We start from the raw sequence: 27,767 nt of genomic DNA on the forward strand, positions 1-27,767 counted from the left end.
CAAAGTCACTGAGACTGACCACCCAAGCAAGGACCAGCATAGGTTTCTGGGAACCAATTCTAACCTGGAATCCATGGGTCTCTCTGGTACCTTATTCCAGAAGCAAGTTAAAGGTATTCTAGTCTTGCTGTGTATACCGTACAAACTGTCTGAGGACTGCTATAGGAGTGGCAGGGCAGTCATACCGATATGTTCAGGGATTTTGTTCCTGGTATTATTCAGACCAAGGTATATGGCAAAGTTGGTAATAAGTTCCAAAGTGAGACCACAAGAAATCCCAAAACATTCCCATTCCATTTCACTGATAATTGGACAAATGATGAAGAAAATGTTTGGCTACGTGGTTTTACATTATTTCATTGAATGCAATGACAAAATATCTTTGAAAAAATGCAGACTTTAATAAATTCTGAATTCTTTTTCCTAATTTGCCTGCCACAAGCACTTGTCTGAAGTCCTTGACAACTTCTATATCACTTGATGAATATGGTTGAGTGACTCACCTTTGATTTGTCCATAACTCCATCAAGGCACTCGAAATACGGGGCATCACTGATTGGCTCGTTGGCGTTGTCAAGGAGATTGTGCATCATCTCTATCTGCCGCAGGGCGTTGTCGCACTCCTTCTGTCCGGGGGCGGACACGGTGCAGATGTTGATGAGGTGGTTGATGCTCTCCGTCACCGCCCTGTGAGAACATCACACACGGTGAACACAGTCTCACAACAACAGTGGTTTGGCGATTAGAGTGAATTAGTTAGTTTTAACGCCCATTTGAACAGTATTAGTTATAACACGTGTCAGCTTAATGTGGGAGGAAAGCCCTAAGTGATACAGGTCTTTGATGTTTACCACTTCGTTGAAACCGATGAGCACAGGTGTGGTGCTGACAAACCTAGAAACACGATCCGGTCGAACCGGGATTCGAACCCACAATCAAAGGTTTCTGGAATGCCCCCGGAACATCACCATGAAAAGTACAATGATAGCAATCAACCGAGTCTCACCACCAGATCCAATCCAGTTGCCTCATCTGACGAGCAATGAATGTTTGGGACATGTTCTAATCCAGGACCGAACGCACAAAGCAGCTATGCTAAGGGCACTATCAGCGGCTATGCTAAGGGCACTATCAGCGGCTATGCTAAGGGCACTATCAGCGGCTATGCTAAGGGCACTATCAGCGGCTATGCTAAGGGCACTATCAGCGGCTATGCTAAGGGCACTATCAGCAGCTATGCTAAGGGCACTATCAGCAGCTATGCTCAGGGCACTATCAGCGGCTATGCTAAGGGCACTATCAGCAGCTATGCTCAGGGCACTATCAGCGGCTATGCTAAGGGCACTATCAGCGGCTATGCTAAGGGCACTATCAGCGGCTATGCTAAGGGCACTATCAGCGGCTATGCTAAGGGCACTATCAGCAGCTATGCTAACGGCACTGTCAGCAGCTATGCTCAGGGCACTATCAGCGGCTATGCTCAGGGCACTATCAGCTGCTATGCTAAGGGCACTATCAGCAGCTATGCTCAGGGCACTATCAGCAGCTATGCTAAGGGCACTATCAGCGGCTATGCTAAGGGCACTATCAGCAGCTATGCTAAGGACACTATCAGCAGCCAAGGGGATGTTACGCGTGCCCTTTAGAACAAGTTACATTGGTTTCAGAACATGATGAACACCACCATGAACTCCTCACCTTGCAGCCTGGGCCAGGAGGTTCTTGGCGTTGGGGGCATTAGGGTCGGCGGAGACGGACTTGGCTGCCAGCAGTAGCTTACTGGACACCATGGACACGCTCTTGAGGCCACCCACGATCTGGTTCTGTGTCTCCACGTCCTTGGAGAGTCCGGCCATGGTGAGTCCGGTGTCCACGAACTCCTGGTAGGAGTGTCCGTACTGGGAGGAGGACATCGCCAGCTGCTGGGGGGTGCCGCGGGACGATGTCACGATGTTGCTGGCCGCCTGGTTCAAGCCCACTGCTGCGTTGTTCATGTCGACCTGAACATCTTGGTACGACTTGCCCGTCCCGGGGAACTACACCAATAGACATGTGTTCCATACAATAAAGGAGGGGATAAAATACTTAAGAATTGACCTTCACTTTGTGTGAGTTCATTGGAGTATGAACCTTCATAGAGTGAGGGCCAAACTGTATGAACGTCGGAGCTTTCATACTCCAATGAACTCACACAAAGTGAAGGTCAATTCTTATCATTTTTTTATCACAATTTCTTACCTCAAAAGATGTAGGCCTAGATATAAACACAATTTTATTTAGTACGTGTGACTTCATGTTTACACTGACAGCCATACAACAACCAGCTATATCGCGGAGTAAAATAGTTCCTCAAAAAGAGAGGTGACATGGGTGTATTGATGCACAACTTGCTCCCCAGAAACATCTTACGCAGCACATGTGTTCAAATCATATCCCCACGTTTACGTCATTTCAAGAACACGGTCTCGTGAAAAACTTATGAACGTCAAATTGTGTCGTTCATACACTTATGAACGTCAATTTCGCGGTCATGTGACCGATCTCTCGTCCAATGGAAAAGCCGTATAGCGTGTAAACTTCAAATAAAAAAATTATAACTGAATGATTGAGTAAGTAGAGTGTAGGTATTTTAGTTTGTTTGTTGTTTAATGGCGCGCTCAGCAATAATCCAGTCGCCTTTTAAGACAAGCATGGGTTACTGAAGACCAATTTTAGTCCGGATCTTCACGGGGTTGGAGCGTAAGTAGAGTGAATGAGTATGTATGATATGAAACCACTTAAGTTTGTTTGTTTGTTTGTTGTTTAACGCTGCACTCAGCAATATTCCAGCTATATGACGGCAGTCTGTAAATAATCGAGTCTGGACAAGACAATCCAGTGATTAATATCATGAGCATCGATCCACGCAATTGGGACCGATGACATGTATCAACAAAGTCAGCGAGTCTGACCACCTGATCCCATTAGTCGCCTTTTATGACAAGCATAGTTGCCTTTTACGGCAAGCATGGGTTGCTGAAGACCTATTCTACCCCGGAATCTTCACAGATCTTAAACCACTTAGACGGAGGACACAAGAAATGTGCTCAGACATTGTACCCATGAGGGGAATCGAACCGAGGCTTTAACCACAAGGCAGCTAGGACCTACCCGAGGGGAGGAGAGAGTCTGGCTGGAGGCGGTGATGTGTCTGAGGGCGGCGTCCACGTCTCTCTGACCTGGCAGGCAGTTCACACAGTTGTTGAGGGCGTTCGACACACTCTTGGATACCTGCAACACACAATATGCTTGTTTACATCTCTGCTGTCTGCTGAATAGGGTGACCTCGGGGTTCGAAATTAACATGTCCGCTAGTCTGAGACTAGTAAACTTCAGGTAGGACCGGTTACATTTCCTTGTGGACACTTACTGTTAACATTAGCTACTTACTGTTAACATCAGCTACTTACTGTTAACATTAGCTACTTACTGTTAACATTAGCTACTTACTGTTAACATTAGCAAGATGTAGCTGTTTTTGTGGATCAGTAAAAATGAAAATTAATTTCTAGCCCTGCACTGAAGACCAACAACACTGTCTGCTCTGGCTACAGTAGATTGTCTACTCAACACTGAATACTGAACTCGGTCTTAATACCTGGTTGAGCCTCTGTCTACTGTCTACACGTACCTGGTTGAGCCTTGGTCTACTGTCTACATGTACCTGGTTGAGCCTCTGTCTAGTGTCTACATGTACCTGGTTGAGCCTGTCTACACGTACCTGGTCGAGCCTCTGTCTACTGTCTACACGTACGTGGTCGAGCCTCTGTCTACTGTCTACACGTACCTAGTTGAGCCTCTGTCTACCTACACGTACCTGGTTGAGCCTCTGTCTACTGTCTACACGTACCTGGTTGAACCTCTGTCTACACGTACCTGGTTGAGCCTCTGTCTACTGCCTACACGTACCTGGTTGAGCCTCTGTCTACACGTACCTGGTTGAGCCTCTGTCTACTGCCTACACGTACCTGGTTGAACCTCTGTCTACACGTACCTGGTTGAGCCTCTGTCTACACGTACCTGGTTGAGCCTCTGTCTACACGTACCTGGTTGAGCCTCTGTCTACTGTCTACACGTACCTGGTTGAGCCTCTGTCTACACGTACCTGGTTGAGCCTCTGTCTACTGCCTACACGTACCTGGTTGAACCTCTGTCTACTGCCTACACGTACCTGGTTGAGCCTCTGTCTACACGTACCTGGTTGAACCTCTGTCTACACGTACCTGGTTGAGCCTCTGTCTACTGCCTACACGTACCTGGTTGAGCCTCTGTCTACACGTACCTGGTTGAGCCTCTTTCTACTGCCTACACGTACCTGGTTGAACCTCTGTCTACACGTACCTGGTTGAGCCTCTGTCTACACGTACCTGGTTGAGCCTCTGTCTACACGTACCTGGTTGACCCTCTGTCTACTGTCTACACGTACCTGGTTGAGCCTCTGTCTACACGTACCTGGTTGAGCCTCTGTCTACTGCCTACACGTACCTGGTTGAACCTCTGTCTACACGTACCTGGTTGAGCCTCTGTCTACACGTACCTGGTTGAGCCTCTGTCTACACGTACCTGGTTGAGCCTCTGTCTACTGCCTACACGTACCTGGTTGAGCCTCTGCCTACTGCCTACACGTACCTGGTTGAGCCTCTGTCTACTGTCTACACGTACCTGGTTGAGCCTCTGTCTACACGTACCTGGTTGAGCCTCTGTCTACACGTACCTGGTTGAGCCTCTGCCTACTGTCTACACGTACCTGGTTGAGCCTCTGCCTACTGTCTACACGCACCTGGTTGAGCCTCTGCCTACTGTCTACACGTACCTGGTTGAGCCTCTGCCTACTGTCTACACGTACCTGGTTGAGCCTCTGCCTACTGTCTACACGTACCTGGTTGAGCCTCTGTCTACTGCCTACACGCACCTGGTTGAGCCTCTGCCTGCTGTCTACACGTACCTGGTTGAGCCTCTGTCTACTGTCTACACGTACCTGGTTGAGCCTCTGTCTACTGTCTACACGTACCTGGTTGAGCCTCTGTATGTTCTCGGGGTTGCTGGGGTCCCGCATCACCCGCTTGGCCTCCTCCAGAAGGATGACAGACTTGTCCATGATGTCCTGGGCACACTCGATGATGGCGTGCTGGACCTGCCTGTCCGTGGTGGTTGCAGCAACACCGCGCACTGCTGACGTCAACACCCGCAATGCGTTGGCCGTATCCCGAGCAGCGATACCAACATAGTCTTCATTACCCTGAAGAAAAGACACAAAAAACACTTCAATTTCATATTTTTAGGTTTCGTTTGTTGTTTTACGCCAGTAGTCAGGAATATACAAGCTGACTGACTAAATAATCCAGTCAGTCAACCCAGTGGCTGATCAGTGTCAGTCACAAAGCACAACCACTCCATAACAATGTTATTGGGCTCTGAAACAAGTTAAGGCAGTGATGAGTGAGTGAGTAAGTATGGTTTTACGCTGCTTTAAGCAATATTCCAGCAATATCACGGCGGGGGACACCAAAAATGGGCTTCACACATTGTACCCATGATGGGAATCGAACCCGGGTCTTCGGCGTGACGAGCGAACGCTTTAACCACTAGGCTACACGACCGCCCCAAGGCAGTGATGAAAATATTCTGACCAGAATACTTCATGCTTGGCTGTCACATCTGATAAACCCTTCAACCTCATGTATTTCTTGCAATCACATTTAATCTACAGAAGAATAGAAGCAAACTAGCAATAAAAAAAAAGAGACAAGGGGAGACAACCGATGACAGGGGAGACAACCAAAGACAGGGGAGACAACAGACCTGAGCTGCAGCTGTGAGCAGCTGTGCCATGGAGGAGCCGACCGTCTTGGACGTAGTTCCCAGCTGGAGAGCAGCTGACTGAGCCTGTGGGGAGAGAATCACTGAGCTACATCACGTGTAAACCACACACACTAGATGCTCTACTGCCCAGGCTACACTTGACAGTGAGTTACGAACATAGCAATTGGAGCCCTGGGGCCCTTTAGGTTTCCCCAATAACATCTGAATCTACGGACATCCAAAATGTTTGATTCTTAACCTCAGGGTTGACATTCATGCATACTTTCATGTTAATCATTAACACTGCGCTAGCACACACAGGATGATGTGATGTCGCTCTTCACAGATAATAATCAACTGTGTGGGAAATTATCTTTTTTCACTTCATGACCCAAAATATCTGTACCTGTAATATTCCTATGTCTAACTAACCTAAGTCACATTTTATGTTTTTAAGAAGGCAACTTTTTGATGGCACTTTGCCCATTACTGCTACACGGACATAATGTAATAAACATTTTCTCTTCAGGAAACAATCAGTTAACAAAGACTCCGCATGCAGGAAAGAAGCTGCAGTTGTCCACTACTAGCGACGACGTACCGTCTCTCCAGGCAGGGGGACGAGGCGTCCTTCGTTTGTTGCCTTCTTGATCTCGTCCAGCTGGTAGTTGAGTCCATGCACCTGGTCCAGAGCGGACTCCACCTCCAGTGTGCCACACGCCTCCTGGGCCTACACAACACACAACAACCGGCATCACATGCTGAATAGAGTCAGACTAAGTGAACCTAAAAGGTTGCTTGTATACTGAGGAGTGAGTGAGTGAGTGTGGTTTTACGCCACTTTTAGCAATATCCCAGCAATATTACGGCGAGGGACACCAGAAATTGGCTTCAAACATTGTACCCATGTCGAGAATCGAACCCGGGTCTTCGGTGTGACGAGCTAACGCTTTAACCACTAGGCTACCCAAACGCCCCGTATACACAACAGAGGGATCACATGCTGAATAAAGTCGGTCTAAATGAATGCTAAAAGCTTGCTTGTATACTGAGGAAGGAGAATGAGGATGGTTTTATGCCACTTTCAGCAACATTCCAGCAATATGCGTGGGCGTGACACCAGACAGGGATTACATACTGGGTGTAGGATGTCAACAGTGAGTGTCTTGTGTCGCATTACAGATGTCAGTTTAACTGTTGACCCGTTGGCCCGTGGCCAGTTAAAATTACAAAGGGCTTGCTGAAACGTCTAGGAGATGGCCCGTCTGGCTGGCCAACATTTCACCCCATATCCGTGTATGTTTAATTTTTGTAATTTGGTCATCTCGGTAAAATGACAACCGGACGCCATTTTGGAATGTTGTGCACAACAACATCTTTATTTGCTCATAAATTACTATTCATATTCCAGGTTTGTCATGGAGGCCTACTGTGGAAGGGTTACACAAAGAAGTCAGACATTTCCACCACCCAATCCCCACCTTAAACTTAAGACAAGCTACTGGGAAACTATTCTGACCCAGAAGCTCAAGTCTCTTGACACGTGGACCCAGTTCAGGAAATGTTTGTATTCTCAGTGTGATAGAGGGCACTAACAAAGACGACCGTAACTTTTGGACAATGGACACACTTGAACAATGAGTTGTTGAGTTTGAAAGTCAGTTTTGTCATGTCTGGGTAGTTTTGGACAAAACCTAAAGATTTTGTTTGTTTGTCTGTTGTTTATGCCGCAGTCAGCACTATTCAAGCCCTATAACAGTGGCTGTACTTTCATTGAGCCTGGGCCAAATAAACCACGGGCAAATATGCATTATGTTCTACAACAACACTGTCTGGTACGACGCAGTCAATCAACAAAGTCACCGACTCTGACCAACTCGGAGTCAATACCCAAGGAATCTGTGAGACTGACCTTCGATGAGGCTGTCCTGAGTTCTGCGAGTGCTGATGTCATGGCCTTGACGCTGTTGTGGAGGTTGAGGACTGCAGCCTGGTCCGTCACTGTTGGAGCGGCGGCGTTGGCGGCAGCTACCATCCTGCTGGCCGGCTTCAAGAACATACAATGTATATACTTATGTTTCAGTGTTGAAGCTGTTAGATGCATCATTAGTGTCTATGTGACATAGCACTAGGAACTGATATGTGTATGTGTGTGACGTGTGTGTGTGTGCATGTGTGAGTTTGATATGTGTGTGACTTGTGTGCATGTGTGAGTGTGACATGCATGCGACATGTATGACGTGTGTGACGTGTGTGTGCATGTGTGAGTGTGACATGCATGCGACATGTATGACGTGTGCGACGTGTATGACGTGTGTGTGCATGTGTGAGTGTGACATGCACGTGACGTGTGTGTGCATGTGTAAGTGCATGTGTGACGTGTGTGTGCATGTGTGAGTGTGACATGTGTGTGACGTGTATGACATGTGTGACGTGTGTGACATACCTGTATGACGTGTGTGACGTGTGTGCATGCGAGTGTGACATGCACGTGACGTGTATGACGTGTTTGACGTGTGTGACGTGTATGACGTGTATGACGTTTGTGACGTGTGTGACGTGTATGACGTGTGTGACGTGTATGACGTGTATGACATGTATGACGTGTGTGTGCATGTGTGAGTGTGACGTGTATGACATGTATGACGTGTGTGTGCATGTGTGAGTGTGACGTGTATGACGTGTATGACGTGTATGACGTGTGTGACATGTGTGACATACCTGTATGAAGTCCTGGCTGGCGTTGATGAGAGACAGCTGTGCGGTGGCGCTGTCCTGACTGCGCTGGGAGGCTCGGATAGCGTGTACCAGGGGGGGTATCTCCTCATTCACAGCCTACAACACACACAGTTCTAGGTCAGTGACCACTGATACTTCCACTGCAGGTAACAGCTACAGCCAATAAGTGACACCCCCAGTCTGCTGCTAATGTCCACATATTGTGTGCCAAGTGACACCCCCAGTCTGCTGCTAATGTCCACATATTGTGTGCCAAGTGACACCCCCAGTCTGCTGCTAATGTCCACATATTGTATGTTGTCTCTTATTATGAGCTTAATCAAAACTGTCAGATGTATACATCATAAAATTCCATTCAGGAGACTTGCAATTGAACAGAACTTGTTCTTCTCTACAATTTGAGTGAAAGACTTTTGTTTAACAAACTGCCTTCAACAATTTTGAACAGTACCATTTTGGTGACACCTACAAGCATGGGTAAGGTGTTGACAAATGTAGAATACAGGATTGAAAGCCAAGATCATAGGTTCCTGGCAACATGAAGGGAGATAACTCTACACAGCATATTGTGGTGCTTTAGACGACTGGGACACCCGTATGAGTCTGAGATATAAGATGAGACAGACTTTGGTTGAAAACCGCCCCCTGAGCCTGTACAACCCCAGGCACCAGTACAGTGTCCCTGTCACCCACCTCACACTGCTGTCTGAGCTGGGCCTCCGTGGTGGCGTTACGGTTCGTCTTGTTGGCGAGGGAGGAGGAGTTGATGAGCTGAGTGGCGGCAGCAGCAGCATGGTTGGCGGCATTCTGGAACAGAACAAACATTGTAAACTCTTGGGGATTTATCTTGGAATTTCAGGTACCTGAAGACGGAAAATTGTTTTTCTGACAAATTATGCAGTTCTGTTAAGTCCATATTTTCATGTAATGTTATGATGATAATTATCTAAGCAGTCGCTTACCTCCAGCCTGTTGATCAGCTTCCTCTTCAGCTGGTTGCTGGCAGCGGCGTTGGTGGCGGAGCGCAACTCCTCTGCCGCGGACCGGAGAATCTGCTGCTGGTCGGAGTCATTGGGATTGGAGGCACAGCCCTGACAATGTAGACCAAGGGAGTGAATGTCTAACTCTGCTCGAGCAAGATTCCAGCCATATCACGTCACAGAGTTCTACCTAACAGTCCAGTTTAGTCTAACAACCAGGTACCTCCAACAACCTATTCTAACCCGGTCAAAATGAAGTCAATGAATAGTCAGACACTAACACAGGAACCTCACAATGGTCCATATCCATAAAGACAAAATCTATTTGAGCTATTCCTTATCACGTCACATCCTAGATTGAGAAGGCTAAGAAAATATTAGCCCAAAATTAATTCTGATAGCTTTGATTTTTCTCAATTCGACCCATTTCACTCCCAATCAGTTACATTGGCCACTGCCATCCCTTGTTAGTCATCTCTACATCATCTCTAGGTCATCTCTACGTCATCTCTACGCCGTCTCTACGTCATCGCTCCTACTGTTGTGGTCCTGAACACACTGAGAGTCCTCACCTTGGCCGCCTCCACCAGTTTGGCTGTAGCGTCAGCTAGTTGTTTAGCTGCTGCTAGGAGACGCTTCTGTACGTCGGAGTCGGTGTTGGTCTCAGCCTGGTTCCTGATGGCACTGACCAGCTGGGATGTGGCCTGCAACACAACATAGGGTCCTGACTTCTATCTTATCAGACAGACCACATGCTCTTACAGTTTGTTTATTTGTTTGTTGCTTAATGCTACAGTCAGTGACATGATGCTTGTTTGTTTGATTGTTTGTTGTTCAATGCCCCACTCAGCAATATTCCAGCGATATGATGGCAAACTGTATAAAATAGAGTCTGGACCAGACAATCCAGTGTTTGACATCATGAGCATCGATCCAGGCAATTGGAATACAATGACATGCATCAACCAAGTCAGTGAGTCTGACCACCCGATCCCCTTAGTCGCCTCTCACGACAAGCATAGTTGTCTTTTACGGCAAGCATGGGTTGCTGAAGATCTATTCTACCTCGGATCTTCACAGATATCAGGCGATAAGTCTGGACCACAAGGTTTTGGAAAATGAAACAGTAACCCAGCAACAAACAGACACAAATAGATGAGGCTCCAGCTGTGGTTACCCATGCGAGGAACTGAGTGAGTGAGTGAGTGAGTTTGATTTTACGCCGCTTTTAGCAATATTCCAGCAATATCACGGCAGGGGACACCAGAAATGGGCTTCAAACATTGTACCCATGTCGGGAATCGAACCCGGGTTTTCAGCGTGACGAGCGAACGCTTTAACCACTAGGCTACCCGACCGCCCCTGTGAGGAGCTGAGACTAGGATGAGCTACTCTACTGGTCACAATCCGCACTCACCTGGGCCAGGTGTCTGGCCTGCTTGACCATCTCGTGGGCGTCGCCCACACTGCTGAACAGGTTGTCTGTTACGGTGATGATCTGGTCCACCGCCTCCTCGTGCTGCTCACTGGCCTGCAATCATCATCATCATCATCATCATCATCATCATCATCATCATCATCAATTCACAGACATATCAACTGAAAAAGTCACGCCCTATGGTTTTTACATTGAACAGCTATCAGTTCTGGGAATGTCTTGTATTCTAAAAGATGACTTTATTTAGCTCTTTGACATTTGATACACTTGAAAAGTGAGATAGTGAGCTTTTATTGGTTTTGTTTGTTTGTTGCTTAACGCCTACAAGATATTCAAGCTATGGGACAGCATTCTGAAAACATCAAATCTGGATCAGACAATTCAGTGATTGACATCATGAGCATCGATCAACATAATTGGGATATGATGACATGCATTAACCAAGTCAGCGAGTCTGACAACTCTTTCCCATTAGTAGCCTCAAATGGCTTGGTTAACACCAATTCTAACCCTGGTCTTCAAGGGGCATTTCACAGGACGATTGACTATGTACTGACCCTGACAGGCACAGCAGCCTTCTTGATATGTTGCAGGAGGTCGTTGAGGGCCTTGGTGACGGCCGTGGCGGCGCCGCCCAGATCCTGCAGCAGGTGGTCGTCCTTACATGCAGACTGTGCTGCCTCCACGATGCCCTCCACAGACTTGGCGACGAGCTTGGCGGCCTCGATCAGCTGTTCCTGGCAGGCTGGGTTCCCGATGGTGGGCGCCACAACCTGAGGGGAGGGGAGGTGACATGGGGGTTTAACTTCACGATCAACATTATGTAGCGACATGGAACATGGATGCAGAGATGGTGAAATCATTACAATCATAAAGTCGTAAACGCTAATACTGATCACCAATTTCTATTGGAAACTACAAGTTTTACATCCAAAATATCTAAGTTAACAGGAAATAACAAGAACAAACTTTAAACGTCTTATGGTAGGATGGGGCCGGGTATCAAACCACCGGCCTTCTTCTCTCTGAGCAGATGCTCTATCTACTAGACCACGGTGGCAGTCCCCTGATGGGAGATGAGAGTTGAGTGATGTGAGATGAGAGTTGAGTGATGTGAGATGAGAGTTGAGTGATGAGAGATGAGAGTTGAGTGATGTGAGATGAGAGTTGAGAGATGAGAGATGAGAGTTGAGAGATGAGAGATGAGAGTTGAGTGATGTGAGATGAGAGTTGAGTGATGGGAGATGAGAGTTGAGTGATGTGACATGAGAGTTGAGTGATGGGAGATGAGAGTAGAGTGATGTGAGATGAGAGTTGAGTGATGGGAGATGAGAGTAGAGTGATGTGAGATGAGAGTTGAGTGAGAGTTGAGTGATGGGAGATGAGAGTAGAGTGATGTGAGATGAGAGTAGAGTGTTGAGTGATGTGAGATGAGAGTTGAGTGATGTGAGATGAGAGTAGAGTGTTGAGTGATGTGAGATGAGAGTAGAGTGATGTGAGATGAGAGTTGAGTGATGTAGTTACCTTGGTGCAGGCCACCAGCTGGGACGTGGCGAGGGCGCACTGCGTGGCAGAGCTGATGACCCTGTTCTGCAGACCCTGGTCCTCCGTCTTGGAGGCCACGTTCTTCGCCTTCAGTACCAGCGCCGCCGTGGCATTAGCCACAGCCTTGGCCAGTGACAGGAGCGTGTCCTGCAACCACAAACAGAGACTTTGTCTAACAACAATCCTTAGGATAAAAATGAACAGTTTGTATAAAAGTAAACCCTAAACACAACTGATCATCTGATCAAGGAGTCCTCATTATCACAGGATGGCAGCCCACTTAGTAGTAGTATTTGGCTTCAATCTTCTGCCTGGGACACCAAAACAAGATGATATGAAGTTTGTTTCATCATTTAGTTTCTGTTTTAGCTCAAAGTAGACTTCATACCAGTTGAAAACAACACCCGTTCGTAGCACATAATGTAAGGCTAAATAAAACAATGACCGACAGTCTAGGAAGTTCAGTCCTGCTGATTATTTTTAAGATTAAATTGGCACACTATTTGGGTGAATGATGGAATAAAAACAGTTGGGTTTTTTTGTTTTTAGTTTCAAATTCTTAACACGTGCAAACAATTTGGCAGCTATGTCACAGTGATCCCAGCTTTTGGGGGATGATTAATACAGACGAGTTTTGCTAGCTGAGTGAAAATATGGTAGAGAAACACACAAGGCTAATGATTTCAAATATACAATGTCATGCTAAAAATAAGAGTAAGACATATTTTCATTGACTTCCATAAGTTTAGAAACAGTGCTGGAATACAATGCCTGAGAGTGACCAACATTCTTAAGCCAAAATAAAAAACGATTTTATTCTGACTTTGCCAAATGCAGTCCATACAACTCATCATCACTTGAATCAACAAGCACTATTTATGATCCTGTGAACTGATGACCTCCTGCAGGGCTGTACTTAGTCTGTCCTACAGACCCTGATACAAATTTATCCAATACAGCCCATGCAAGTCTATAATGTTTGGCAAGTCTAGATTACTGCAGTATCATCTGAAAATGAAGAGAGTCACTGGGCTCCCTTTTATTATTTTCTTATTAAGATAACTGAACAACTGTTTTTTCTGTAGGATATGTTCATTTCAGAGACTAGATGTTAGTCTAGGCTGTACTGACCTGGAAGACTCTGTCCAGGTCCTCAGTGGTCTCGCCGACCTCGTCCATGACCTCCTGGCTGGCCTCCCCAATCTTGCTGGCAGCTGCTAGCAGGTTCTGGCGCGGCTGCAATACACAGACACCGGTTAGCTTCATACGAATGGTCGATATCATCATACATGCAGCCAGTGTACTCTAGGCCAGGACCATAATGGTTTATCTGGCGCGGCTGCAATACACAGACACCGGTTAGCTACATACGAGATGGTCGATATCATCATACATACAGCCAGTGTACTGTAGGCCAGGACCATAATGGTTTATCTGGCGCGGCTGCAATACACAGACACCGGTTAGCTACATACGAGATGGTCGATATCATCATACATACAGCCAGTGTACTGTAGGCCAGGATCATAATGCTTTATCTGGCGCGGCTGCAATACACAGACACCGGTTAGCTACATACGAGATGGTCGATATCATCATACATACAGCCAGTGTACTGTAGGCCAGGACCATAATGGTTTATCTGGCGCGGCTGCAATACACAGACACCGGTTAGCTACATACGAGATGGTCGATATCATCATACATACAGCCAGTGTACTGTAGGCCAGGACCATAATGGTTTATCTGGCGCGGCTGCAATACACAGACACCGGTTAGCTTTATACGAGATGGTCGATATCATCATACATACAGCCAGTGTACTGTAGGCCAGGATCATAATGGTTTATCTGGCGCGGCTGCAATACACAGACACCGGTTAGCTTTATACGAGATGGTCGATATCATCATACATACAGCCAGTGTACTGTAGGCCAGGATCATAATGGTTTATCTGGCGCGGCTGCAATACACAGACACCGGTTAGCTTTATACGAGATGGTCGATATCATCATACATACAGCCAGTGTACTCTAGGCCAGGATCATAATGGTTTATCTGGCGCGGCTGCAATACACAGACACCGGTTAGCTTTATACGAGATGGTCGATATCATCATACATACAGCCAGTGTACTGTAGGCCAGGATCATAATGCTTTATCTGGCGCGGCTGCAATACACAGACACCGGTTAGCTACATACGAGATGGTCGATATCATCATACATGCAGCCAGTGTACTGTAGGCCAGGACCATAATGGTTTATCTGGCGCGGCTGCAATACACAGACACCGGTTAGCTTTATACGAGATGGTCCATATCATCATACATACAGCCAGTGTACTGTAGGCCAGGATCATAATGGTTTATCTGGCGCGGCTGCAATACACATACACCGGTTAGCTACATACGAGATGGTCGATATCATCATACATACAGCCAGTGTACTGTAGGCCAGGATCATAATGGTTTATCTGTTTGTCTGTTCCTTAACACCAGACCAATATTCCAGCAATAGGATGGTGGTCTTTAAAGAATCAAGCGTGGACCAGACAATCCACTGATATACATCATTAGCATTGATCTACGCAGTTCTTGACATGTATCAACCAAGTCAGCGAGGCTGACAACAAGATCCATGCAGTTGCCTTGTACAACAAGCAAAGGTTGCTGGGTACGTATATTCTTACCCTGAATCCCCACAGTCAACTACGGTTCTAGCAGTATTGAAGTCAGTGAAACAATGACACACATGAGTTGACCTGAACCTGAACAAGCTTCACGTCCACAGGTCTCATGAAGTGATGGTTTGGTTGGTTTGTTTGTTGTTTAACGCTGCACTCAGCAATATTCCAGCTATATGACGGCAGCTAATAATCGAGTCTCGACCAGACAATCCAGTGATTTATATCATGAGCATCGATCCACCCATTTGGGATCGATGACATGCATCAACCAAGTCAGCAAGCCTGACCACCTGATCCCGTTAGTCGCCTTTTACGACACGCATAGTGATGAGGATAAACACAGGTTTGACTCTGCAACTTGTGCACCCATTCTAACCCAGAATCTAGGGTCCGGGTAAGTCGGGTACTCGGGTCGGGTGGGTACTGAGTAGGACCCTGGTACCACAGAACTACCCAGACCCGTGGTTGGTCATGTGATATATTGTTTAATGGCACAAATGATCTTGAACTACATGGTTACACTACAAGTCACTAATGTTCGCATTTCTTTCTGACTATGCACCAAGACTTTTATATGTTTGAATAAAGATAAAACTTCAGTCAACGTCAGTGTATACGTGTCCAGATCGATTCATACGTGTATCTAAATACATCTTGTACAGGGCTACAGTCAAACTATTCCCAATTGGACATTTTGTATCTCTTGAGACCAACAGTGGGTACCCGGGTAGGGTCGGGTAATAGGTGGGTGGGTACCCGGGTAGTAAATTTGGACTCGTCCAAGCCCTTCCAGAATCCCCAAGTTCCCAATTTAGTCACCTCTTCAGAGCCTACAAGTGGAGGGAATGCAACACTGATGTGTGTTGTGAGTGAGTGAGTATGATTTTAAGCTGCTTTTGGCAATATTCCAGCAATATCACGGCAGGGGACACCAGAAATGGGCTTCACACATTGTACCCATGTAAGGAATCGAACCCGCGTCTGCGGCGTGACGAGCGAACGCTTTAACCACCTGACCGCCCGATATGTATTGTGAAGAAATATATCCTGGTATGTTCACCTCCACATTGGCGGGCGTTGCAGCGTTGAGGAGGTCGGAGAAGGCGCCGGCGAGGCGTCGTGCAGCGTCCAGCAGTTTGTCATTGTTCTCTTCCTGTAGGGCAGCCACCATCTTCACATCCCGGCTGAACTGACCCAGGTTGGACGAACTGGAGACATGGAGGGAAGTTCCTCATTATCACAGTAGTCACAGGGGAGATGATAAACAGAAACGAGTTAGATACCAGATACCAGATACCTTCCGCCATATTGGTAAGGAAAGTGCACAAGCTCCTTCCTTAATAACAGTTATAAAGTTTTGTAGTAGTTATTTATAGCCTTAGTGAAGGAAGAATGTGCTCACATTTGATGGACGGCTGAGCCGACAGCGTTGTAGTCGATCTCGTCCTCCTTGCCGGAGGTGAGCGTGACGAGCTGTGCCGTGGCGGCGTTCATGGCGGACAGCTGGGATCCCACCTTCTGTCTGTTGAGGTCCAGCTGGTTCTCACGCCACTTCTTGGAGGCCTGGCAACAACAAGAGCATCATCATCACACCGGCACATCTAATGAAAGGACTCAAGACTTTCTTCTGTTCATATATCAGGCACTTTACATTGAACAACAACACTCCCCATATCTATTGGATATAAACACACCAGCACATCTTATGAAAGGACTCCAGACTTTCTTCTGTTCATAGATCAGGCACTTTACATTGAACAACAACACTCCTCATATCTACTGGATATAAACACACCGGTACATCTTATGAAAGGACTCCAGACTTTCTTCTGTTCATATATCAGGCACTTTACATTGAACAACACTCCCCATATCTATTGGATGTAAACAAACCAAACATTGCACAATTTCACGGTGATACTAGTTTCTTAGAAAACAATCTTAGGAAAAGATAAAGCTGCTATCTAAAGTTGATTCACTTGCCGTAGGAGACACCATGCAACATCGATAGAAGCAAACAGTTTTAGACCACCAGTCAAAAAATGATAGTATATAGCCAAACCCTTAAACAGAGCAAAATTTCTAATAGACATGATACCTCAACTTTTGGGCAGTTTGGCAAGGACTGGACCAGACAATCCAGTGATTAATATCATGAGCATCGATCCACACAATTGAGATCGATGACATGCATCAACCAAGTCAGCGAGCCTAGCCACCTGATCCCGTTAGTCGCCTTTTACGACAAGCATGGGTTGCTGAAGACCTATTCTACCCCGGAATCGTCACGGGTCCAATATGGGGCAGGACCAAAGGCTTAGAGACTCTGTCAAGTCAAACTGCGGAACACGGTCACCATCCAACTACTCCTTGCGACCAATGTTCCACCACAATGTTGCTATACATACCGCGTCTGATCCGAGCTTGGGGACCTGTGCCCTCTGTTGTAGGTCTGTCCTGGCCATGTTGACGGAGGACAGTCCCTCCTCGATGGTGGTCAACAGGGCCTTCTGGGACTGGTTGAGGCCGTGCTGCTGGGCGTTCTGACCCTACAGTGGACAGCACTGGTCAGTACACACAGGCTACACAATGTGGGTTAACTGGAGTAAATTCTGTGTGTACTCGATAGTAATACAAGTTATTGTAGATAAGTGTCATCCATTACTGCATAGTATCTGATAATGGAACAGCTGACATTGATGTAAGTCACTAAAACAGTTTTTGAATGAAACAAAATGAAACAAAATAAAACAAAGTCTACCGCCACAAAAAAGGTTCAACTGAACTTACGATGCTATTTTCTACTTTTATTACATTTATTTTAAATACTGCAACAAAAGATTTTCACTAACAACATACTGACATATCAAACAGGAACTGAAGACAGCCAGTAACAACGTGAACGTAACGAGACGCTACACCATCGGTACATACACAGACACTGACAGGTACTCGCAACACACATGCTGACCAAGTCAACGCCATGCACAAATATCACTGCTACTCCTTGCTCCAATATAATCCACACAACACACTTTCAGACATTCTCAACTCTAAGGTAATACACTCTAGTGGACAGTTCAACAACATGCTGCCAGGTCCATGAGCACAAAGTGATCATAGCTCAGAATATTGTATCGGGATCTGATGTCATAGAACTAAGACTGCTTTGTGCACATGGTCCATGTGCAGGAACAGACATACAGTTGCTACCTGGCACCGCCTGCACAAAGTGATCATAGCTCAGAATATTGTATGGGAGTTACGATGTCATAGAGCTATGATTGCTTTGTGCACACGGTCCATGTGCAGGAACAGACATACAGTTGCTACCTGGCACCACCTGCACAAAGTGATCATAGCTGAGATAACTGCATGGGAATAATAATGTCAAGCTATGATTGCTTTGTGCACACGGTCCATGAGCAGGAACAGACATACAGTTGCTACCTGGCACCGCCTGCACAAAGTGATCATAGCTGAGATAACTGCATGGGAATAATAATGTCAAGCTATGATTGCTTCGTGCACACGGTCCATGAGCAGTAACAGACATACAGTTGTTACCTGGCACCGCCTGCACAAAGTGATCATAGCTGAGATAACTGCATGGGAATAATAATGTCAAGCTATGATTGCTTTGTGCACACGGTCCATGAGCAGGAACAGACATACAGTTGCTACCTGGCACCACCTGCACAAAGTGATCATAGCTGAGATAACTGCATGGGAATAATAATGTCAAGCTATGATTGCTTTGTGCACACGGTCCATGAGCAGGAACAGACATACAGTTGTTAGACAGCATTCATAACAGGTCAAACATTCAGTAGGGAGGTACCAAACCAAGGGTACCAAACCAAGGGTACCAAACCAAGGGTACCTAACGAGGGTATCAAAGAGGGTACCAGAAATCTATGAAAGATTTATCTGCAGCTGTTTCGGCCAGCCTCAGGATCACAAGGACATAAAAGAAGAGTAGGTTACCACGAGGATGTCTGCCAGGGATCAACTCAAGGCCGAGTATTACACTTAGGTTCATGGTATGTCTTAACCATTCCTAATTCTTGAACAGTGTCAATGAATGCTGTTAAAGTCTGCTATCAGCAATATTCCAGCTATGTGACAGCAGTCTGTAAATAATGGAGTCTGGGCCAGACGATCCAGTGATTGTTATCATGAGCATCGATCCAAGTCTGGGCATGATACACAATCGACCAAGTCACCAAGACAAATACCATCTGGTCACTTTCAACCACTAGCTTTGGCCGCTGGGGACCATTTAGTCACTTTCTACAACTAACTAAGGCTACCGGCAACATATTCTAACCCTGTTTTATTGAGTACTAAATAGAGAAAGCGACATCTTGCCTCTTGACACAAGCTCAATCAAATAAGGGCCACCTGTGAGAATTTCCTTCCTCAGATTTTTCAGTTAGGAAAAGAGAAAAAAAAATGATGACTCGTTCAGTTCTTGCTACCACTAACTCCAAGCCCGATTATATGTTCTGGGTGGGTCATTTGCCCCAGTTCACAGCAAGGCCCACCTGCACAAAGTGACTGTAGCGCTACATCCACTATAACTCCTATACTACATAGGCTTACAATGGTCCTAGCATTGTGACCCCTTTGTGCTGGTGGGCCCTGTCGTAGTTCATCCCAGTTCACAGCAAGGCCCACCTGCACAAAGTGATTGTAGCACTACATCCACTATAACTCCTATACTACATAGGCTTATAATGGTCCTAGCATTGTGATCCCTTTGTGAAGGTGGGCCCTGTCGTAGTCCATCATCTAACTACAAAGCTGTCATATATTGTCTGCATCCATGCAGGTTACACACACCACAGGCGTACTGCTAGAATATACACGTCTACTATTGCCATGGTTACCAGACATGGTTCTAGAGGCTGCTGGAAGCACAAGCTAGACAGAGTTCTCCCCCCTACCATAGACAGAGAGATATATGTGAAAGCTAATGTCCTGCATTGCCACGAGAGTTTGCAGGAGCCAGGGTTCAACAACCCTGTTATCTTCTAGGGCAACCTGAGCCCATTTCTAGAGCAACTATTTAACCCCCTTCTTGGCAATTTGAGCCATTTCTAGGGCAACTATTTAACCCCCTTCTTGGCAACTTGAACCCATTTCTAGGGCAACTTTTCAGCACCCTTCTTGGCAACTTGAACCCATTTCTAGGGCAACTTTTCAGCACCCTTCTTGGTAACTTGAACCCATTTCCAGGGCAACTATTTAACCCCCTTCTTGGCAACTTGAACCCATTTCCAGGGCAACTATTTAACCCCCTTCTTGGCAACTTGAACCCATTTCCAGGGCAACTATTTAACCCCCTTCTTGGCAACTTGAACCCATTTCTAGAGCAGCCAATTTTACGTATGACTTACGACACAATAAACTGTACTGTATCATATTCTACTGTTGTAGCGTAGTACATACTTATCTGAGTCAATCACATCTTTCCTGCTCTAATACAACATGAAGCTAGTCATCACAATACAAGAAGTGATTCGCAAAAAAAAAAAATAGAAGAAAAGAAGAAGCTTACTTGATGTACTAGAGAATCTTTTCAATACATGTTTTCATTTAAATGTTCACAAGAAATGTTGAGAATCTTTCCTGAAGATCTAGATCAACAGTCACTGATGTATCAATATGCATATATGTCATTAGTAGGTGGTACACAAGACTCAGGTCATCCTCAAAGATCAGCATGCAGTTGTGTTTTGATAAGCTACAAATGAGAGTTTTTTGAGAAACTTAAGATTCTGTAAACCAATTTGCAAACCAATTCTTAAAATATGCTGTGAGAGTTTCTGAACTGAAGGACAACCTGAGTCTTGGTGCAAGTGTTTAACCCTCTCAGTTGGCATCTGATTGTAGTAACATTAACACACATATCACTGATGTAACAGAAGCAATTCCAAATGCACAGCAACTGTGAGAAACAGTCCGATTCAAAACTCAATTTCACTCAATCATAATCAAAATCTCATCTAGTAACATTAAATACAAAGTTTAAAGTCCACTGAGAGGGTTAAAATGAGCAACAGATGTCTACTGTTCAGTATATCCACAGTAAGGGCCGAGAGAGAAACGCCTCCAGCCCCTACCATGTATACGTGACACTAGGCAGGGCTGCTCTGGTTACACACATTCCCGGGACTACTAACATGAGGGGCGGCGTGTCCAGCGTGCGCGAGGTTTGTCACGTGTGTGGACTGCACCTGCTGCATGCTGCCCATCCCGAACATGGACTCCCCCTGCCCCCCGTCACGCAGCACCGCGGGGATCGCCACCGACCCAGACTGGGGGTGGGACACGTTGGAGGACTGGTGCTGGATGATGGTCGCCCTGCAACATAGGAACACAGTTTAGTTGGTTGGTTGGTTGGTTTGTTGTTTAACGCTGCACTCAGCAATATTCCAGCTATATGACAGCAGTCTGTAACTAATCGAGTCTGGATCAGACAATCCAGTGATTGATATCATGAGCATCGATCCACGCAATTGGGAGACGATGACATGCATCAACCAAGTCAGCGAGCCTGACCACCTGATCCCGTTAGTCGCCTCTAACGACAAGCATAGTCACCTTTTATGGCAAGCATGGATAGCTGACGACCTATTCTATTCCGGATTTCACAGTCGTTCAGTAGGTGTGGTGTAGGCAAGGAGTACAGTGGTGTAGGTGTGGTGTACAGGTATTGTGTATGTTTGGTCTATACATGGTGTCGACATGGTAAATGTGTGGTGTAGCCATGGTCTACAAGTGTGGTATAAGCGTGGTGTAGGTGTGGGTGTGGTATCGGCATGGTGCGGGCATGGTCTACAAGTGTGGTATAAGCGTGGTGTAGGTGTGGGTGTGGTATCGGCATGGTGCGGGCATGGTGTATATGTGGGCGTGGTATGGGTGTGGTGTGGGCATGTTATCGGTGTGGTGTGGGCATGGTCTCGGTGTGGTGTGGGCATGGTCTCGGTGTGGTGTGGGCATGATATCAGCGTGGTATGGGCGTGGTGTGGGCATGATATCAGCGTGGTATGGGCGTGGTATCGGCATGGTGTGGGCATGATATCAGCGTGGTATGGGCGTGGTGTGGGCGTGGTATCGGCATGGTGTGGGCATGATATCAGCGTGGTATGGGCGTGGTGTGGGCGTGGTATCGGCATGGTGTGGGCGTGGTATCGGCGAGGTGTGGGCATGGTATCGGCATGGTGTGGGGGTGGTATCGGCGTGATGTGGGCATGGTATCGGCATGGTGTGGGCATGGTATCGGCGTGGTGTGGGCATGGTATCGGCATGGTGTGGGGGTGGTATCGGCATGGTGTGGGGGTGGTATCGGCATGGTGTGGGCGTGGTATCGGCGTGGTGTGGGCGTAGTATAGGCGTGGTGTAGATATGGGCGTGGTATCTGCGTGGTGTGGGCATGGTATCGGCGTGGTGTGGGCGTGGTATCGGCATGGTGTGGGCGTGGTATCGGCGTGGTGTGGGCGTAGTATAGGCGTGGTGTAGATATGGGCGTGGTATCTGCGTGGTATGGGCGTGGTATGGGCGTGGTGTGGGCGTGGTATCGGCATGGTGTGGGCGTGGTATCGGCGTGGTGTGGGCATGGTATCGGCATGGTGTGGGGGTGGTATCGGCGTGGTGTGGGCATGGTATCGGCGTGGTGTGGGCGTGGTATCGGCGTGGTGTGGGCGTAGTATAGGCGTGGTGTAGATATGGGCATGGTATCTGCGTGGTGTGGGCGTGGTATCGGCGTGGTGTGGGCATGGTATCGGCGTGGTGTGGGCGTGGTATGGGCATGGTGTAGGTGTGGGCGTGGTGTGGGCATGGTATCGGCGTGGTATGGGCGTGGTGTGGGTGTGGCATCGGCGTGGTGTGGGCGTGGTATCGGCTCGGTGTGGGCATGGTGTAGGTGTAGACTCGGTGACTCACTTGGCCGGCAGTACGTTGTCCTCCATCATCATGGAGTTTTCATCTCCATCCAGACCGAGGTGGTCCTTTGCCTTTTTCTGAAAACAAAAACAGTTATCATGACTGATGCCGATTTATAGTGCTCCCTCACTGAGATACCATGCCGCAGTTTAACATGAATTCCCCACTCAGACACAGTATACTGACTCCATGCCGACCTGTCCTTGACTTAATGTCAAGCGCCAGACAGGGTAACAACAAGTACCATCTTTTAACGTCTTTTGGTATGACGCGACCAGGGATCGAACACCGGACCTTACGCTCTCCGGGCGGACGCTCTACCACGGAGGCAGTTCCTGTTATGGAGCTGTATGATATAGAATACTACAGATCCGATCACATTTAGCAATCTTGAGGTCATAAAACATAGGAGGAAGTGGGAAACAGCAAGTCAGGAAATAGTATTTTACAAATAATCAATTCATAACCTGACATTCTTGTATAAACACATACATATTGTTTCTTTATTTACATGACCTACATGATCTTACAGATATTTAAACACACATCATTCCACTTTTAGGCAAATCACAACAGCCCTAGCTGAGTGAGTAAGTTGGTTTCGAAAGCCTGAAGCGATGCAGGTCTCTGACTTTACACTTTGTTGAAAGCCACAAGTACAGGCATGGTGCATCCCTAGTTGAGTGAGTGAGTGAGTGAGTGAGTGAGTGAGTGAGTTGGTTTAACAACGCTTCTAACAGTATTTCAGTCCTAGCATGGTGTGTCAGCTTAATGTGGGAGAGAGCCCAAAGTGATGCAGGTCTCTGACTTTACACTTTGTTGAAAGCCACAAGTACAGGCATGGTGCATCCCTAGTTGAGTGAGTGAGTGAGTGAGTGAGTTGGTTTAACAACGTTTCTAACAGTATTTCAGTCCCAAAACGGCGTGTCAGCTTAATTTGGGAGAAAGCCTGAAGTGATGCAGGTCTCTGACTCTACGACTGTTGAAAGCCACAAGCACAGGCATGGTGCATCCCTAGTTGAGTGAGTGAGTGAGTGAGTGAGTGAGTGAGTTGGTTTAACAACGTTTCTAACAGTATTTCAGTCCCAAAACGGCGTGTCAGCTTAATTTGGGAGAAAGCCTGAAGTGATGCAGGTCTCTGACTTTATGACTCTGTTGAAAGCCACAAGTACAGGCATGGTGCATCCCTAGTTGAGTGAGTGAGTGAGTGAGTGAGTGAGTGAGTGAGTGAGTGAGTGAGTGAGTGAGTGAGTGAGTTGGTTTAACAACGCTTCTTACAGTATTTCAGTCCTATCATGGCGTGTCAGCTTAATGTGGGAGAAAGCCTGAAGTGATGCAGGTCTCTGACTTTACGACTCTGTTGAAAGCTACAAGTACAGGCATGGTGCATCCCTAGTTGCTGTGAGACTGACTCACCTTCCTGAGGATGATGTCGATGTAGCCAGCGATGAGCTGTGAGATCTGCTCCCCCTCCGTCGTCTGCACGGAGTAGTACGTGTCTGAGTAGTCTCCGAAGTCCTGCAGGATACAACACAAACAACTTCAACATTGACTGTTGTGTTTCTAGGTACAGACGCTACTGGGACAATAGTATTGTGATTATTGTTGGTGTGGAAAAACAAAATAATTAAAAACAATATCTCCGAACTGACGATTCAAATAATATCAATACTATCATTTTTAGAAAAATCTAAAATGTTAACCAATATTCTACCATGAATTTGGAATTTACTCGATTGTGATTGGTCAATCAGAAGCTAATAAATCACAATAAACCCCCTATGATTGAAACAGCTGGTTTGGCGGCCGCATCACCACGGAAGCTAATATTCATAGAATAGTACTATTTTCGGTCATTATCGGTAGGCATGTTTAAATAATTATATCTACAATTACAGGTTACAAAATGCACAGATGCGGTTACTACAATATTCAAAGGATGTGTGGCAATACATTTCGGCTTGTTTAATCCTGACATGGCTATGATACTGGGGTTTAAAACACTAACAAAAGGCCAATGCCTCTGGAAGATTTATCGGCTCCTCCAAGGCTATAGGGCATGCTGTAACAGCAAGTACACGTTGTACTGACCAGGGTGAAGCTGTTGGGGGAGGCTGCCCATCTCCTCACGGTGGTCAGTGGCCAGGTCTTCATGATCTGAAACACAGAGAGAGAAGCGGGTAGGGACAGTGGACACACAGCGGGCCCCGCCCCTCGGCCCCAGGTCTACCAGACAACATCAGGACGTCATACACAGAGTACTTCATGACAGGATTCAGAGAAACTATACACACTTGCAACAAGCTTGACGATCCCGGGTGCAGTGCGCTGATTATTTATTGACTGTGATGTTTGTTTGTCTGTCTGTTTGTTGTTTTTTCTTTGACCCAGCACTTGGCAATAATCCACAGGGTTAGAAACTAACAGTTTTTGTCCACTAGTCCATACAATGATAACATTTAGCAAATCCCTTAAAATGGGCCAATTTCTACTAGTCCTTAGGATACCTTTACTATTTGGCAGTTTGGTAAGGACTACAGGACTAGTGCCAATTTCTAATGCTGATCAAGCAGAATGTGATTGACATTATGAGCAACCAAGTCAAAGAACGGAACCACTCAGTCCATTTAGTCGCATGGTAATACAAAGGTGCTGGAGACCCATTCAAACCTATCCTGTCTACCCCTATTGTCTACCCCACCTGTGTACCCCTATTGTCTACCCCACCTGTCTACCTCTATTCTCTACCTCTATTGTCTACCCCACCTGTCTACCCCACCTGTGTACCCCTATTGTCTACCCCACCTGTCTACCCCTATTGTCTACCTCTATTGTCTACCCCACCTGTCTACCCATCCTGTCTACCCCTATTGTCTACCCCACCTGTCTACCCCACCTGTCTACCCCTATTGTCTACCCCACCTGTCTACCCCTCTTGTCTACCCCTCCTGTCAACCCCTCCTGTCTACCTCTATTGTCTACCCCACCTGTCTACCCCACCTGTCTACCTCTATTCTCTACCTCTATTGTCTACCCCACCTGTCTACCTCTATTGTCTACCCCACCTGTCTACCCCTATTGTCTACCCCACCTGTCTACCTCTATTGTCTACCCCACCTGTATACCCCTCCTGTCAACCCCTCCTGTCTACCTCTATTGTCTACCTCTAATGTCTACCCCACCTGTCTACCTCTATTGTCTACCCCACCTGTCTACCTCTATTGTCTACCCCACCTGTCTACCTCTATTGTCTACCCCACCTGTCTACCCCTCCTGTCTACCCCTCCTGTCAACCCATCCTGTCTACCTCTATTGTCTACCCCACCTGTCTACCTCTATTGTCTACCCCACCTGTCTACCTCTATTGTCTACCCCACCTGTCTACCTCTATTGTCTACCCCACCTGTCTACCTCTATTGTCTACCCCATCTGTCTACCTCTATTGTCTACCCCTCCTGTCTACCTCTATTGTCTACCCCTCCTGTCTACCCCACCTGTCTACCCCACCTGTCTACCTCTATTGTCTACCCCACCTGTCTACCCCTCCTGTCTACCCCTCCTGTCAACCCATCCTGTCTACCTCTATTGTCTACCCCACCTGTCTACCTCTATTGTCTACCCCACCTGTCTACCTCTATTGTCTACCCCACCTGTCTACCTCTATTGTCTACCCCACCTGTCTACCTCTATTGTCTACCCCACCTGTCTACCTCTATTGTCTACCCCTCCTGTCTACCCCACCTGTCTACCTCTATTGTCTACCCCTACTGTCTACCCCTCCTGTCTACCTCTATTGTCTACCCCACCTCTCTACCCCACCTGTCTACCCCTACTGTCAGACACACCCACCTCCTTGGTCTTCTCGTCCACCCGCACCACGCTGTCTTTGGTGATGCCCAGCAGCCTCGGTACCAGCTTGTTCTTCCCCCTCATCTTCTCCTGCAACATCACCAACAACACCATTAACACCAACATCACCATTAACACCAACATCACCATTAACACCACTGACACCATGTGACGTTAGTATTTGTTTGTTGTTTAACGCTGGTCTGTTAATACTCGAATGTTGTGTTACACCAGTCAGCAGTTCTCTAGCCATGTGAGCATGGCAGTATGATGTACCCGCACACTCCATGTCCCAAGTTCCAGTTAGGTTGCATGAACTATCTATGTAATATCATGTGTCACCTAAGTGTGGGAGGAAAGCCTGAGGGATGCAGGTCTCAGATGTTTACCACTTTGATTGAAACCCACAAGCACGGGAATGATGTTGTGAAACACAAAATAATGTTCGAGACAAATGCGGGATTCTAACCCATGATCACATTTTCCGGAACACCAAAGTGACACATCTCCGCACCGCATATTCTGGCGCCTTAGATGACTGACCGACCACGTCCTCATGATGAAACCGTTACATCTGCATCAGTAACGTCACCTCGTGCTACATCCACTACTGTTGTTTGCAGGGTTAGAAACTAACATTTTTCGTCCACTAGTCCTTATAATGATAACATTTAGCAAAACCCTTAAAAAGGGCAAATTTCTACTAGTCCTTATGATACCTTTACCATTGGGCAGTTT

General features: G+C 46.8%; 2 protein-coding genes across 18 annotated transcripts in view; both read right to left on the minus strand.

Annotated features, from left to right (window-relative positions):
- LOC125379335 (talin-1-like) overlaps positions 1 to 27,767 on the minus strand; it is a 96,082-nt gene that overhangs the window by 59,026 nt on the left and 9,289 nt on the right. For 16 of the 17 annotated variants that reach the window (XM_048395679.1, XM_048395669.1, XM_048395680.1 and 13 more), the window contains exons 8-30: positions 27,030 to 27,119; positions 25,272 to 25,337; positions 24,597 to 24,698; positions 23,181 to 23,257; positions 21,419 to 21,599; positions 17,639 to 17,779; positions 16,633 to 16,793; positions 16,291 to 16,438; positions 13,675 to 13,779; positions 12,523 to 12,690; positions 11,556 to 11,771; positions 10,978 to 11,091; positions 10,133 to 10,264; positions 9,543 to 9,671; positions 9,274 to 9,387; positions 8,563 to 8,676; positions 7,754 to 7,888; positions 6,443 to 6,571; positions 5,842 to 5,925; positions 5,051 to 5,278; positions 3,151 to 3,270; positions 1,699 to 2,036; positions 504 to 687 (exon numbers count right to left, since the gene is read on the minus strand). In XM_048395679.1, coding sequence (XP_048251636.1) covers positions 504 to 687; positions 1,699 to 2,036; positions 3,151 to 3,270; positions 5,051 to 5,278; positions 5,842 to 5,925; positions 6,443 to 6,571; positions 7,754 to 7,888; positions 8,563 to 8,676; positions 9,274 to 9,387; positions 9,543 to 9,671; positions 10,133 to 10,264; positions 10,978 to 11,091; positions 11,556 to 11,771; positions 12,523 to 12,690; positions 13,675 to 13,779; positions 16,291 to 16,438; positions 16,633 to 16,793; positions 17,639 to 17,779; positions 21,419 to 21,599; positions 23,181 to 23,257; positions 24,597 to 24,698; positions 25,272 to 25,337; positions 27,030 to 27,119 — 3,276 coding nt within the window. The remainder of the gene's footprint in view (positions 1 to 503; positions 688 to 1,698; positions 2,037 to 3,150; positions 3,271 to 5,050; positions 5,279 to 5,841; positions 5,926 to 6,442; positions 6,572 to 7,753; positions 7,889 to 8,562; positions 8,677 to 9,273; positions 9,388 to 9,542; positions 9,672 to 10,132; positions 10,265 to 10,977; positions 11,092 to 11,555; positions 11,772 to 12,522; positions 12,691 to 13,674; positions 13,780 to 16,290; positions 16,439 to 16,632; positions 16,794 to 17,638; positions 17,780 to 21,418; positions 21,600 to 23,180; positions 23,258 to 24,596; positions 24,699 to 25,271; positions 25,338 to 27,029; positions 27,120 to 27,767) is intronic. The other variant, XM_048395676.1, reaches the window with a different exon arrangement.
- LOC124111860 (talin-1-like) overlaps positions 1 to 27,767 on the minus strand; it is a 325,376-nt gene that overhangs the window by 32,242 nt on the left and 265,367 nt on the right. The gene's annotated exons all lie outside the window — the stretch shown is intronic.

Source organism: Haliotis rufescens, unplaced genomic scaffold, assembly GCF_023055435.1.
Source record: "Haliotis rufescens isolate VD_foot unplaced genomic scaffold, xgHalRufe1.0.p SCAF_14, whole genome shotgun sequence".
NCBI lineage: Eukaryota > Metazoa > Mollusca > Gastropoda > Lepetellida > Haliotidae > Haliotis > Haliotis rufescens.